General features: G+C 35.3%; 1 protein-coding gene across 1 annotated transcript; it reads right to left on the bottom strand.

The window, feature by feature from the left end:
* Nucleotides 1-563: 563 nt before the first annotated feature.
* On the bottom strand, nucleotides 564-16,653 carry LOC128217716 (uncharacterized). Its single transcript, XM_052925056.1, has 11 exons — nucleotides 16,360-16,653; nucleotides 11,077-11,534; nucleotides 10,504-10,599; nucleotides 9,819-10,244; nucleotides 9,087-9,211; nucleotides 8,435-8,810; nucleotides 8,117-8,257; nucleotides 6,816-6,945; nucleotides 5,638-5,767; nucleotides 4,749-4,956; nucleotides 564-4,449 (listed from the first exon to the last, which is right to left on the bottom strand). The coding sequence occupies exons 1-11, from the start codon at nucleotides 16,404-16,406 to the stop codon at nucleotides 4,310-4,312; spliced, it is 2,277 nt and encodes a 758-aa protein (XP_052781016.1). The 5' UTR covers nucleotides 16,407-16,653; the 3' UTR covers nucleotides 564-4,309.
* Nucleotides 16,654-16,827: the final 174 nt, after the last annotated feature.

The following is a 16,827-nucleotide window of genomic DNA, read 5'->3' as shown; positions in this document are numbered from 1 at the left end:
TAACCTTTAAATATTTACTGCATGTCGTTATTTTAGTAGACGGGGAAATACGGTCACTATTTTTGTCGTCCTAGCGACATTTTTATCCGACAAAACAAGGAAATGCATGATATCCAAATGGCCATTTTGATCATACCATGCAAGTTTTATGCAGCTTTTTACTATTTTCCTTGCTATTGTTTATATATTTTGTCGGACGAAAACAAACAAAGCCTTATGGGCCTCTCCCCACAAACTTTCTTTCATGCCTGTAGCTTTTATACTTTTTAAGTTATGCAAAAGTCCAAAAAGTGTTATTCTAATTATATGTTTTCGATGGCATAGAAACCACCTTTGTCCAACCAAAAATTGTCTACACAACAATTTTCATCAATCAAAACTTGTATACTTCTTGAGTTATTGCAGCGTCTAGTTTTTTTTCGGGCCGACGGACGGAGAGCAAACCTATAACTCGAATAAGACACTGTGTCAAATCTTAATGTGTAATATGTTTATATGTATATTGTTTGAGAATATAAGTTCCCGTGTTTTATCTGTCTTTAATTAAAAACAAAACATTTTATATTTTATTTTTCTTCTGTATATTTTAATGTAGTATTTTATACATAAATGGTTAAATGGCATTTTAACAACAACCAGGGGGTGTATAAATTCAATCTCTTTGCACGCGAAGCATTGCAGCCTTTTGGGGGCTTCATTATGCTCTATATACAAACATGGTATATAAATAAGTTCGTAACAATCTAAATTATAAATACTAAGATCAACAATTGAATTGGCACCAAATTTCATGTTGAATATTTTACTACAACTTTTTTGATACTTGTATCAACAATTTAAAACTAAAATAAACTTAACGAGCAAAACGCTATGCAAAAACTAAACAATAAAATATTATTTGGTAGCTTTTTGTCAATAAGTTTCAACATGTATAATACCAACTAACAATGTATGTTGTTTAAAACTTTTTATAATTGTTATGTTAAAACATTGAAAACTACAGGGACCAGTCAAGAAGTAGAAATATAAGTAAAGAACCTGTCGAAGAACAAAGCTCAAAAGACATGCATCACATTTATGTGTGACATTCTCCACACAACAGTTCCTTATTTCCAACCTGTGGTTGCATCGCAATTTTACCGGGCACACTATAAGTTGTTGCCAAAATATATTTATTTTTCAGCATAATAATGTTAGCTCATTTGAATTTAATGATCAAAACTACAAACAAGATTTGTGTTCAGATAAAACAATAGTAGTCTTTATAAATTATTTCTGTTCCTTGGCTACGTGGCCACAAATTCCCCAGTTAAAAAAGCGCCAAAATATTGTTACTCTCTTTATCTCTACACAAATCATACTTTTTGGATGCCTTTATCATTAAATTCAAATGATAATAGATTAAAATGATAAAAAAAATGCGTCAGCTATATTATGTGCCTTAAAGTGATTATATGTCTCAGAACGCGGGATGTTAGTTTCTTTTCAAGTATAAATAAGTCTCAGTAATACAATAAAAACAAGCACAGTAGGCGTACAATAAAAAACTAGAGCTGTCACAGGAGTGACGAATACCCCCAAATGCCGCCTGGACACAGGAATGGCAAACCATTCCTTTGAAAAGAGGCCATAACTCCAAGGTTACTGCACACTGCATCTTCCTTTATCATGCATGCATTGTTTTATTTAAATCTGTTGAGTAATTTAGAAGTTACACTGCTGACAAGAAAAACTAGCCTTTCATGAGTTATCGTCAGGAAACCGTTTTTCTATTTTTAGTAACAGTGACCTTCACCTTGGCCCCACCAGCCCCATTTTCGAACTTGACCTGTATCTTCTGATGTTACACCTGTGTACCAAAACTTGTTCAAATCTGTCAAGCCTTTCATGAGTTATCGTCCGGAAACCGTTTTTTTTTTTTTTTTTAGTAACATTGACCTTGGCCCCACCAGCCCCAATATCAAACTTGACCTGTATCTTCTGATGTTACACCTGTGTACCAAAAATTGTTCAAATCTGTCAAGCCTTTCATGATTTATCGTCCGGAAACCGTTTTTCTATTTTTAGTAACAGTGACCTTGACTTTGGCCCCACCAGCCCCAATATCGAACTTGACCTGTATCTTCTGATGTTACACCTGTGTACCAAAAATTGTTCAAATCTGTCAAGCCTTTCATGAGTTATCGTCCGGAAACCGTTTTTCTATTTTTAGTAACAGTGACCTTGACCTTGGCCCCACCAGCCCCAATATCGAACTTGACCTGTATCTTCTGATGTTACACCTGTGTACCAAAAATTGTTCAAATCTGTCTAGCCTTTCATGAGTTATCGTCCGGAAACCGTTTTTCTATTTTTAGTAACAGTGACCTTGACTTTGGCCCCACCAGCCACAATATCGAACTTGACCTGTATCTTCTGATGTTACACCTGTGTACCTAAAATTGTTCAAATCTGTCAAGCCTTTCATGAGTTATCGTCCGGAAACCGTTTTTCTATTTTTAGTAACAGTTACGTTGACCTTGGCCCCACCAGCCCCAATATCGAACTTGACCTGTATCTTCTGATGTTACATCTGTGTACCAATTTTTTTTTCAAATCTGTCTAGCCTTTCATGAGTTATCGTCCGGAAACCATGAAAACCGACAGACCGACCGACAAGCTCACTCCTATATACCCCCTCAAACTTCGTTTGTGGGGGTATAATAAAAAACCCTGTAACGAGGCACAACGCAATGGCCCCGGGGACAGTGAACTACAGACACACTTGTATAAACAATGATCCAGGGGACAGTGAACTAGAGACACACTTGTATAAACAATGGCCCAGGGGACAGTGAACTAGAGACACACTTGTATAAACAATGGCCCCGGGGACAGTGAACTACAGACACACTTGTATAAACAATGATCCAGGGGACAGTGAACTAGAGACACACTTGTATAAACAATGGCCCAGGGGACAGTGAACTAGAGACACACTTGTATAAACAATGGCCCAGGGGACAGTGAACTAGAGACACACTTGTATAAACAATGGCCCAGGGGACAGTGAACTAGAGACACACTTGTATAAACAATGGCCCAGGGGACAGTGAACTAGAGACACACTTGTATAAACAATGGCCCAGGGGACAGTGAACTAGAGACACACTTGTATAAACAATGGCCCAGGGGACAGTGAACTAGAGACACACTTGTATAAACAATGGCCCAGTGGACAGTGAACTAGAGACACACTTGTATAAACAATGGCCCAGGGGACAGTGAACTAGAGACACACTTGTATAAACAATGGCCCAGGGGACAGTGAACTAGAGACACACTTGTATAAACAATGGCCCAGGGGACAGTGAACTAGAGACACACTTGTATAAACAATGGCCCAGGGGACAGTGAACTAGAGAGACACTTGTATAAACAATGGCCCAGGGGACAGTGAACTAGAGACACACTTGTATAAACAATGGCCCAGGGGACAGTGAACTAGAGACACACTTGTATAAACAATGGCCCAGGGGACAGTAAACTAGAGACACACTTGTATAAACAATAATCACACACACACAAACACATAAAAACATCAAGTAGAACAAATACACATCAAAAAGCTATACCGATAAAAAATACTGATTGTGTGCTGATTGAAGGATAAAGAGATAAACAGATCTGTAACACTTTGGGAACGCTTTGAGTTTCTCGAAGGTACCTTATACCGTGTCATAAGACAAGACAAGGAAAAGTGCCCTAGTTTGTCAACAAGTGGCGTTGAGTGCAGTGTGGCTGCTGCTGTGCTCTTGTGGCTGTTCAGTCGCCCTGTACCTCGTCCACACTGACACTATTTATTTTCTCGTTGTTCCTGATCATTGAGTATTTTCAAAACTAGTCTTGTAATCAGAAAAACCGCACGTAAGCCTGAGTAAGGCATGCACACATAAAGATCTCCACTCCATAATATAATTGCTTTTGTAAAGTTATGCAGGAAAATCCTCTTTAGAGATTGACTTAAGTTAAAGATCATTCATCCAATACACTGCCAGGAATACCGAGCAATGCGTTTGCTTGCTATAACGGTACAACTGAGATTAGTAACTCCTCCAACCTGGCCACGGTCTTTGTCCATCTGTTCTTCTTATTATTGGTCACAGTGGGTTTGTATAATACGTAAAATGTTTTGAACAACTCTTACAATCATTAAATACTAATTCATTTCAAGTCTTTGACCTGTAATGCCAGCATTAAATCACACGTATAATATCACATCCAACCTATCACAACTTCCGGTAATTGAATCCCAACATTTCCGTTTTTATCAAACGGTTGAGGTTTCCGGCTCAGCAACAGAACGCAAAGGAATATCAGGATCAGAATCACGCCGAACAAGTTCCTTGTAAATAAACCCGGTCTCTTCAAGTAGCGTCTCTTCAATGACAGTCATCAATGTCGTCGGCTCTGTCAAAAAATAGGATAACAAATAAACGCGTAATTTGCGGGGAAACACTACACACATGCATTTACTGTCAATTTACATGTAAACCTTCATTAACAATGTTTCGAAATATGATAAAAAACAATTGTTGAAATCTAGTCCAGAAAGTGTTTTCTGCGCGTGAAACTAAAATGTGCTTTTAACTATGTACACGAACCTTTCATCAGACACACACTGTGCTAGTAAAAATATGTTTTATTTATATAAAGTTTTTAAACCACAAATGAATCCGTGATATACTTTAACAAATACTATGTCTAACCTTTGTAGTACAGCAGTGTTGTGTATTTCTCAAAGTCGCCAAACTTTTCTTTCACCGCCTGTAGAGAAGTTATTTCTCGGTACGTGTTTACAAACTTTTCACCCTGTCTGACTTTGTCTTCGGCTGTTAAACCAGCAAACGGGAATTTGGAAGCCATCTGGTGCAGACATCCAAACGGAGTACAAACCTCGGTGACAAAGTAAACGGTCTGAAATGAGAAAGTTAACTTGAAAACCATCAGTTTTACCATGTTTATTTTGGGCTTTTTGGAATAAATTTCGATACTGTTTCTCATATAGCGCTTTACGATTAAATTTTGTTCAATGTTTTCTCTGACGAATAGTTCTTTTTCAACACCATAACGTGAACAAGAATTCCGCGAATCTGCTTTTTAGTAAAGGTCACCATGACCTATTGACCATTAAATAAATAGCGGCCATATACACACCATAGTCAATGTGCATACCAAGCAAGTCTGAAGAACACCTAACATCAATTCGATCAAAATGTATTGAATGGAAACGAAAGCGTGTTGAATTGTTGAAGTAAAGGTCACCTTAACCTTTAAAAGCGTTCATTCACTGACCATGACCAAGGTGCACACCAAGTTTGAAGAGTCTACACCAACACGTCCAAGTGACCGTACATGCGTGTGACGGCAAAAAGGCGAGCGACAATGCCGGACATTACAGTCCCTATATCGCTGACATGCTTATCATGCGACACTATAATGGCAAAGTCACATTTATTTCAAAATATAAAATGTCGCGAAAAAAACAATTATAAATTTTGTTTACTTTCTTCATTTTGGTACTTCTACAATACGTTGTATAATATCCCTTTGCCAGTGATTAGATTCATTGCATTTGTTTGGAAAAGTCATGGTTACCTTCTGTGTTTTCTCGTTGTGGTACTTGTACACGTACAGACTGAACACCCTGTCAATGTGTCCCCCGGTGTTGGCAAAGACTGGTAGCAACTGTCCAACTTTCTCCAGCCTTCCCTGTCCATTTGTTGCCCTGTTTAAAAACATACTCACTTTATCCATTAAAATAAAATTATCAGAAGGATATAACCTAAATATTAAAAATATATCAATGAACCTCTTATGTGATGAATATACCTGAAACTATTTTCACTGCATTCGGAAATCCTCAGTCATTTCCCATTGAAGTCAACCTCAGGACGTATATGGACGGTTAACAGTCGGGTTGTTTTAACAGTTAACTATGCAGCAAGAAGATCGCGTAGTAATTTCAATTTAGCAGTTAAAATTTAAGACATTACTCTTTTGAATCTTATTAATTAATCCAATAATAAACTTCAATGCCCATAAATTTATAAACTTAGATGTTCAAAATACTCGTTAACTGTGACACTACAATTCATTAAAAAAAATCACGAACTACTATTATTGATGTACCGGCATAGGAACGAGGTTGTTTTCGATGGAAAATGGTCGAAAGTTCCAAATGTTATCACTGGCATTTAAATGATCGTTTTGATAAAGAAAACAAATTTAATTTAGTAAAGGCAAAGTACATACATACTTCGTCATTTTGATAATTCTTCCGATAACTTTATCTGCAATGTATGTTAACAATCCCTTTTTTATTTCTAATAATACCGACCCTGTTTTATATGAGAAGTATTTCCATCTTCCAGATGCGCTCTTACTCCCAAATAAGATTTAACACATTTAATACAATTGATTTGCTATACCAACAGGATGAACATATGTCGAAAACAATGGTGCTTATCAAGGACACCGAGTTTAATTTGGAAGATAGTAGATCGCAGTTAATCTTTTAGCATTCACCAATCATTTATTTTTTTGCCCTTTCAGCTATTAAATACACGGTTATAATATTGTTATCAGTAATATATATTTTCCATAAATGCATTTTTCAGTAAGTGGTTAAAGGTTTATCACTCAATATTTATGTTTCACTTTGTTTAAAGTTTGTTATACATCTGAATGTATTGATTTTTTGAATGTGAGTGTCATTTTAACTATGGAAACGGCAAACTTATAAAAACAACAACATTTTTTCCACAAACGAATACCCTTCATTTGCCTCTTCAGCTATCTCGTTTGGTGTTTCACATGAAGCCGGGCATAAGATGCAAACCTTGTCCAAACAACCATTTCTAATGTTCCTGTCTTTCAAGAATTTTCTGATCCTTCGAACAAAATCTGCAAAGCAAAATGGACGGGCATTTACACAACATTACACATTTCAAAAGATAATTAATGCACTTTAATTTCGGACGTAAACTGTCTATATTAAATTGAAAGAGTATCGCCAGCTGATCAATGCCAACGCCAGTCCGTTTCCACAGTTAACCAATGGGCATCACCTTGGGTTATATTTTCACCAGAAGGACAGGACTTGCCAACATCATTTTATTTATACGACTCAAAGAAAACTCAAAGAAAAAACGACCCCAAGACCAATATCAACGACAATACATCTGCTTTTGTTTTAGAAAATCTGACAATAAGATACAATTACTGACTGGTGAGCCATTAAGTACTGGATGACCTGATATTAACTGGCAGAAAGTCATACAGCCGAGGTCAATATGACTGTTTGCAAGTAAATATCACATCATAATCAATGGCTCACTAGTCTTCAAGTGTTTTATCATATGGCAAATTATTTTAGCCAATAATAATATGAAGATAAAAGAAGACCCAAACCGAAAAGAACCTCAATGAATTTATGATTGGAAACCCGTTCTGTATTAAGTTCAGGATTATGAGAAAACCCCAGTGAATATGATATATGTCGATGTCTGTCTGGATCACATCGTCGGATACTCCACTACTACGCGGTGCTTCGGTGTGTACCGTGGGTGATTTGGCCAGCAAATCTCGTCAACATATATCATTAATGAAAAAGCAGTTTTATTGGTTCCACACGATACCAAATGCTTTCCCGTAGTAAAATATTCTGACAAAAGCCGGAATTGGACCGCGGGTCCGCCTTTTCAGTATTTTTTAGACAGCAGACAGGACCACTCGGCCATGGAGGCCAGTGTCACGAAAGGGTTATTGGAGAATTGTAACATGAGACTTCAGTGGAACGCGAGTTGTTTCCCCTGCCTCATTCTTATTGTTTTAAACGAGATGTTTTCAGTCAACTGTCCAACGGTTTTTATGTATCAAGGTTGCCGACGACGACTTGACTTATAAGGGATAATTCAATTAAATATCATATAAAAATACATTACTGACATCATTTTTTTCCCGCTGGCTACTAATATTAAGCTTATTTTTACACTGTGTCCAACAATTTTTATCATATATCAACTAATTTAACATTCAAAGTAATATTCAAGATCACTAAACATCAAGTATTTACCCAATTTTAAACGCCTTTCCCCATCCTCCACTACAGCTAGTGTAAACAGTGTATACTTCAGGTAATTGACAAGGTACGCCCAGCACAGACCTGTGGCCACATCACCAGCCGGCATGCGTTCTTCCATTGTAACAGGACCCCCTGCAAAATACCACCAGTCTTACAAAATACCACCAATCATTCAAAATACCATCAATCTTTCAATTGCAATACGGTTGATTTCAATACAATTTACCATTATAATAACTTTTTTTGTATTGGTAATTTCAATGTTTAACATATTTTCGAACGTGTCCATTTGAAAGATAGCGCACATACCTCTGATCGTGTCGTAAAGATGTTCGCAGTAATTCTTATCCGAAGTCGTCAGCAGTGTCACCCAGCGTACAAAAGTTGGCAATTCCTCTATGCTTATATTGTTCAACACAGGAATAACTTTTACCTCATTATCCGACACACTATTGCCCAACAGTTGAATGCAGTTGAATGTCAAGGAATGTGATCGCATGGCATCCTCTGAGAAAACAAACACGTACCATTTATAGGAGTTTGCGATTTGTGAAAGAGATCCAACACACTGACTGCCTAGCGCCACTTTGACTTTTTTCTCTTCCAGATACTCAACTATTTGCTCAGCAACTTTCCTGTCCTCGACGGAATCCTCAACACAGGAAACAAGCACACCTTCTGTTACCTAAAATACAAAATGTTTACCCCAAAAGGTATTCTCGTTTACGAACATGCTAGGTAAGTAAGCTATATGGCCAAGCTCATTTGTTTCGAAAAAAGAATTAATAGTTATGTGCAAACCAATCAATTATTATTGACGTTTGTTCATGAATTGTCATTCATTGAACTGTGTTCATGTAGCGAGTTTGATGCAAGCATATCCAAAGATGTTCAAGCAAAAATCTGCCCGACGATGACATCATGTTTTTAACAAAATAAATAGATGGGCTATGAAACTGACCTGGTCAGATTCCTGTCTAACCCAAGGTTTTCCACTTTTCTTAACTTCTTTCCTGGCCCGGTTGTCATCAGCAACACTTTTCTTCACAGATTCAAACAGTTTCTCGAAGTGAGTAGTGGTTTTATCTGCAAATATTTACAAACTGTATACATGTATGCATAAACTTTAAAGTTATTAATAAATTGTTGAGGCATAATAGAATATTGCCAGCCTCTGATATTTTTCAATCTTTAAACGGATAATAATTAAATTGTTCACACATTATATTTTCTTAATATCTTATTTGGCTTATTACATACCTCACCAATGTTGGGCGAAATGAATCGCGTCAAACATGGGTTTATTTTATTATGTTATAGTATCATGTTTTACATACTAGTATATAGAAAATTCAAAAAAACTTGAAAGTATCTCATGATGACATCATACCAAACCACAGACACATTGACATAACAAACGTCGACGTATTTATCCCACGTTAACGCCATGTGTCCTAACATTTCTTCAAATCGGTGCTCAAATTATGATATACAGTCCTGTACAATGATTATCTCGAGGTCTGTATTCAACTACGGCTTTAAAATACAATGGACCAAAACACCGCTATTGTTGGTCAGACTGGTTGAGAGTGCTGCGAATAAAGACTAAATTTCAATTTCAAGTTTAAATTACGTGTACTAAAATCACGTTACATACAACTGTGACCTGATCACTGCAACAATTAATACATACCATCATAATCTAACATTCTAAACGTGTCATAGCCTTCCAAAGAGAAATCAGCATGGTTCACGACCTTGTTATAAGTGTGCTTGAATCTTTCCACTTGCAACAGGCAATCAACCCCACTCACTCCAAGATCCCACAGCTGGTAGATACAGTTCAAAACTTGTGGCATGTCGGCAAAAAAGAAGTAGAATTCGTTTCCCTTGGATATTTTGTAGACTGTAATGCTCATGGTCCTTTCTTTCCCCATGTGATTCACTTTGAATTCAATACTATCGCCATCTTTTTCAATTGTAATGCCGGTGTTTTCATCTGTGCCTTCTAATGAGTTCAACGTTTTACACGACAACGGAACAAGCATATTGTACTTTCTACAGAAATGTTCGGAGAACTCTTTGTACATGGGATGCCTCTCTAGACCACCCGGTAGATCTGAAATAAAATGCACATTAAGCTTCAACTGTTGGAATAAACATGTGAGCGGTGTATGAAAACTACAACGTTTGAAGGTTTCAACATGTTGGACATAATAACATTAGATAGTAGTCAAACTGAACCAAATGGATACCAATAAGACCACTTATTAGTTATCCTCTTAGATGCCATGTGTGTATGGAAGGCCATTTGTTTTGTGTAAGTTTAAATTTTCTTAAAACGTTTTAAATACACAAAGATACACAGCAACACATACGTTTGATTACGTAGGACAAGAAGCCGTTGAAGTGGGAAAACACAAGCCCATGCGCCAAACTACCAACAGGCAAAATGTCATGTACTTGAATGGGCTCTGTAAGAAAAAAGAGCAACATTTATGTAGCATTGCTGTAGATACAAGCAACATTTAATCAGCTTAAAAAGCATGCAATGGTTGAATGAAGAAGTATCGATTTAAGGTATCGCTATGATTCATATTCACATTTGTTTAAAAAAATATAATTGGTAATACTATTGTTGGGGATAGAGTGAGGTCATGGCCACTGACATACCCAGTAAAGTCGTGTTCTCCTGAACAACATTTAACGGTTAAGCTATGTTGATGCGTGTGTGGTATGTTGGCTGTGATTTATTACGTTTGCCGGTGTCTTTTAAGTCAAGTTAATATTTGTTTATTGTCGGAGTTCATGTAACAATATACGGTTGTTTGGGCCCTTCCTTAGCTCGGGGCTCGAAATATGATTTATATTTGATGTTATACTACTAAGCTTACCCCTGTAGTTTTCGTTGAATTTAACAAAACATGAATTGTACCAAACAAAAAACCTACCAAATAACCGTTCTCTCAAACGTTCCTGCCAATTGACATCATTCAAATCCACGGGAATATGAGGTATTGTCTTAAACTGTCCTCGTTTCAAACGTTTAACTTCTGATTCTTCAATGTTAACCAGGAGCAGCCTCAGAGTTAAATCATTATCTTGTCTGTGTTGTGATTGCTCTATGGCAAGAATCGTTTCCAAGTTGATCCAGGGACTTTCTAGAGCATGTTGGGTTAAGACGAGAGCTGTTCGATGTGATGTATTGATCAGTTTTGATATACTTGCCATCACAGGTCTCCCTGTTGGAAAGGTACGCGGGTCAAACTGTGCTGCACATTGCAGACCAGGCTTGAGATCTTCTGACAAACCTTTATGTATTTTCCTCACAATATCTTCATCCTTGCCAGCGTATATGAGAAAAACATCATGTTCAAATTTCTTTTCATCTTGAACAATATTTGAATCACTGAAAAGAAAAGAAACAAGACAGTGAATATACCTTGCACTACAATATTATCATTACGGTAATGTTGTTATAGTAATTGATTTTAAATGATGTACGAACATTCCTTATTGTTCAGTAACCACTTGCAAACAAAATATCACAGTGGTCCACTTTTTCAGCGTATTTTTTGTTGTCATAAAAACTACTTGTTGTCATTTAAACCACATTTTTGTCCGACAACACAATAAAACGCCATGTATAATGTCATTATGGCCTTCTAATCACATACATGTACTAAGTTTCATGAATGTATCTTTTATGCCAAATCAAGTTAAAAAGTGGTATTTTCGGTCCTCTCCAAGTTTCATGATGCCAAGGTCCAGTCAAGAATTTTCACTATGGCCGTTGCCATACCGACCACACATTTTGTCCGACAAAACAAATGACAAGCATGACCTGTTATGGCCCTCCATCCACAAACCGAGTTTCGTGTTCAGTAGAACGATGTTCACGTGATTCTCATGCTCCAAATAACTATCATAGTCTATGGTTATCGTTTGATAGATCTATGTAAGTCTGCTTACCTATATATAGCTAGGCAAAGATATTGATATTGGTCATTGCATATGTATTAGCAGTACTCTTTTAGATCATGTTTTGCTATCGCCGGAATTATTTCCAAGAATTTTGAGGTACAGGAACATGATTCATTGTTTTCTGATAATCACTCTTGTGTATAATTTAGTATTAATATGTCATTACATCAAGGTACTGATAGTGTTAATACTGTTGCTGATTCCATTGATAATGTTGTAAATATACCAATATGGGATAATAATGCAAAACATAAATTTTTAAGTCACATTGATGAGTTAAAGATCACTGCTTTGGCAGATGAAATAGATACTTAAGTATGAGTAAACAGTATACTGTTGATGTTGTTAATAAGTTGACAAATAGTGTTTCAAATATTTCAACTGATGCTGCTGATAAATCTCAATTGTTGTTACAGAAGAAAATTGTTAATGAACCACCAGTTCGTAATGATTTTTTTTTCTCATTTATTTTTTTACATAGATACATATATCAGTACAGTTTTAAATTCTCAACATATACAACAAATCTATGTATGTTGATAGGAAAACATATATTCAGAAACAATAATGCTCTCACACATGCACACGCACAAACACTCGCTCCCACACGCGCACACACGCACGCACACATACACATTTCATACACACCCGATCGTATGATGTTTATACGATCGGTGTCCCCTGTATTAGATTCCATTAATGTTGTTGTTGTTTTTTTAAGTCTAAGAGTTCTTTGTATGGCTAATTGTGTCTTTTTATTGTTGAATTATATTGTATGTTTAAGTACTTCCCATTTTTTGTTGTGGGTTTCAAGTTTGTCATTGTTCAACGCAATTTGTTCTTCTATTTTAATCCTTAATCTCAAATACTTCAAGTATGCATCAAAGGATAGTGTTCTTTTATTATACTTGGTTGAATGTATATAAAATTTCATAAGAATAATAAGAAAGTTGCATATGTTGTTGTATTTGTTTTTTTGTCACTGTTCCCAATAAAGCTTCGCGTTTACCTATAATTATGTTAATTGTTGTTGAAGCTATGAAGTTGTTTAATTTATTCCATAATTGTTGTGTCTTGTAACATTCCCAGTATAAATGTTCAATAGATTCAATACCCGAGTTACAGAATGTACATAAGCTACAATCGACAAGTTTCAATTTAAAAAGCAGTTTGTTGGTTGGTATTGTCCTTAAAAGAAATTTGTAGTAAAAGCTACGTAACGTAGTATCTATTGTAGATATGTATATATTACAGTATATTTTTTTCCACTCAATGTTTTCTTCCAGGGCTTCATTCCATTTTAATTCTGAAGCTGGCGATGAAATTGTTGCTTTGTTCAATATTAAGTACAGGATATTATTTCTTTGCCTAGATTCTACCATTTTTTCTCGAAGCGACGTGCCGTTTATGTGGTTAATTCCATCTTTTATCAGCTGTTGTTTCGTTTCTGCAGAAATAGATTTAATATGGGTCTGATATCTTATGAAATCGGTGTTTACTATGCCGTATAGATATTCAATTTCATTAAAAACATAAAAATTATTGGTTCTATAATCGAAAATGTGTTCAAAAAGTTTTAAACCCTTTTCATACCAATGTTTGTAGAAAAGTGTGTTTCCTAGGTTTTGGACGTTTTTGTTATTCCATATAACTGTTTTGGCTATTTTTATTTTATTTAGATCGTAAACTTGTTTTATTTTGCTCCATGCTTCAAGCACATTGTTCAGAAATGCACATTGTCCTGACACTTTATCAATGAAATATTTATCCATTTCACATTCAAATATTAGTTGGTTGCCATGTGCTTTCAGTTTATTTTTAAAGAAGATTTTCCATTGGCTTTTATTATTATCATCCAAGTATCGTTTAACCCATAACGCTTTTATTGAGTCAAGAAAATGTTCAATGTTTGTTAGTTTTAATCCTCCATATTCGTAATTTTGATACAGTATTTGTCTTTTTATTTTGTCTGGCTTCCCATCCCATATAAATTTGAAGATAGCCCTTTTAACATTTTCAATAACGGGTTTGCTTGGATTCGCCAGCACGGTAAATGGATATATTATCTTTGGTAGCGCATACGTTTTTACAACTGTTACTTTACCCAACAAAGTTAGTGTTCGATGTTCCCATTGTTTTAATGTCTTATGTAGTTCGTTTAGCTTTTTGTTGATATTTGTGTCGATTGTTTGTTGCTTGTTATTGTAGAATGTGATGCCTAACGCTGTCGCATATTCTGAAGTCCATACAAAGGATTTAGATTGACATAATTTAATTGTAGTATTCTTTAACGTTCCCACTCTTAGGATTATACATTTATTAATGTTGAGGTTTAGGCCAGAGCATTTAGAAAAGGACTCTAATGATTTGATCAAGGATTCGAAAGATTTCTCAGAACCATCAATAAAGTAAGTTGCATCATCAGCAAAAAGCGATTGTTTGATTTCCGTATTGATAACTTTGATTCCCCTAATATTGGTATCTTGTTTTATATTGCTAGACAGTATTTGTAAGCAGATAATAAATAAAATCGATGAGAGTGGACATCCTTGTCTTACCCCTTTTTCAATTTGGAATGTTTCAGACAAATGACCATTGTTCGTTATTATGCTTTGTATATCGTTGTAGAAGAGTTTTGTCCATTGTATTATATCCGAGCCAAAATTTAAAGTTTTCAAACTGTCTAATATAAAAGAGTGGTCGACGCTGTCAAAGGCTTTTTGAAAGTCGGCGAAAAACAGGAGTCCGGGCATATTATTCTCTTCAAGGTATTGCATGACCTCAACTATTAGACGAACGTTTTCACCAATATATCTGCCTTTGATAAAGCCCGTTTGTTCGTTATCAATAAGTTCAGGTAAAACTTTTTTTATTCTGTTCGAAATTGCCTTCGTTGCTATCTTATAATCAGTGTTTAATAAGCTGATTGGTCTCCAGTTTGAAAGGTTTTCTAAGTCTTTATCTCGTTTTGGAATAAGAGAGATTATACCTTGTTTTTGAAGTGGTGTTAAATGACCATTTCTGAAGGAGTAATTTAAAGAGTCTATTAAAACTTTCAGTTCGTAATGATTGTAAAGATGCTAGAGCTCATTTCATAAAAAAGTAAATCTTATAAGAAATTAATGAATTATAAGAAAATTTGTACTTTCAAATGGGTTAAAAATAAACTGTTTATTATTTTATATAAATTATTGGTCATTCTGATCCCAAAGCTTTTTGGCGATTGTTAAATAAATATTGTAATGAAGAAAAGCAAGATACAAGAATCTTTATTTAAGGTCGGGTATGTGTTAACAAGAAACATTTGCTCAATGAGCTATTTTCCAACATGAGCTATTTTCTGACATGAAGCTATTTTCCGATCGGACATGGACTTCTCTAGCATTTCTTACTTAAACTAGGTTACACCTTTTGGAGTAAAATAGTGAATTCTGCTGATGTTAGTAGCAGCAAAATTAGTCACTTACTGTATAATACTGCATATTTTTTTGCACAATTACGTTACCTCTTGCATTAAGTTCCCATGGCTTTTATTTGATAAGAATACTTTCAGTAATTTAGGATTAAAAATGTCGTATGTACAAAGTATACAAGAAGGTTTAAATTATGTGTTTGGAAGCTGTATTGAAATACTACCAAAGAATATTTCAATGTATTTGCTAAAATTTAGAATTATGAATCACAAATTTTATAATGAAGTAGGTCGTGGTCAAAATATTGGGAACATGTCACTTGTGTAGTAGTACTCTTTTAGGTAATGGATTTTATTACTTAATATTGTTTGAATGTCAACTTTTATCAAATGATAGAAAGATATGTTTTAAATTGTACTTTGTCAAAACTCTAATTGTATTGAGTTAGATCAATTGATGAACAGTAAATACAAACAAGAACTTGTAAAATGGATTTATTTTTAAGACCCTTAAAGGCCATATATCTGTCAAATAGTCGTTCTCCTTTAAAACAAAATAACTTCTTTGTCTTAGACTTAGTACTTTTTATTTTAGGAAACTATATAAATGTATGTTCACTTTGTTTCTATACAATATATATATATATTATATATACATCGTTTGTTAAGGTATTATTGTTTTGTTGTCATGGTTGTAATAACCCATGATCTAAATAACAACTTGAAATCTTAGCATACATTTTAGCTATCATACTTTTTGAGTTATTGTTTCAAGTCTTCTAATCCCTGAGACAGTTTATCAAATGGAGTTAATTTAATACAGTACTTCAAATCTTACCGATTCAGTTCCCGATCAACCAAACGTCCTTCATCTTCTACAGTCATAACTCCTGTTAAAGTTAAAAGTTCACTCCATTGTTATGGAATCCGAATGTGTACTGTATCCGAAATCGAAGTACACTAAACATCGGCATTTTATAGGTCCGTGGTTTTATGCAATGTTATCATTAAGAAAATCAATAGAATTGGCTTGGGGAAAAAGTATACGCAAGTTCTGAGAGCGCCAAAACATGTTTTACTGTAGTGTTAAAAAAACAACAAGAGAACAACAACTAACCTAAAGCGGAAATGGATTCTTTCCAGTAAGCTAAAAATAAACCATGGGATCCCGAAAAATAAGACGCAGACAACAATTTTCGTCGAGAACACTTAATAGTGTAACTCAGGGCAGTGGTTAGACCACTTTTCATGATCAGTATACAAATCAGGTGCAGGTATTATTATGAACGCATCTCCGCCGCAGTAG

This window comes from Mya arenaria, chromosome 14, assembly GCF_026914265.1.
Source record: "Mya arenaria isolate MELC-2E11 chromosome 14, ASM2691426v1".
Lineage (NCBI taxonomy): Eukaryota > Metazoa > Mollusca > Bivalvia > Myida > Myidae > Mya > Mya arenaria.
This window is presented reverse-complemented; position numbering and strand designations above follow the sequence as displayed.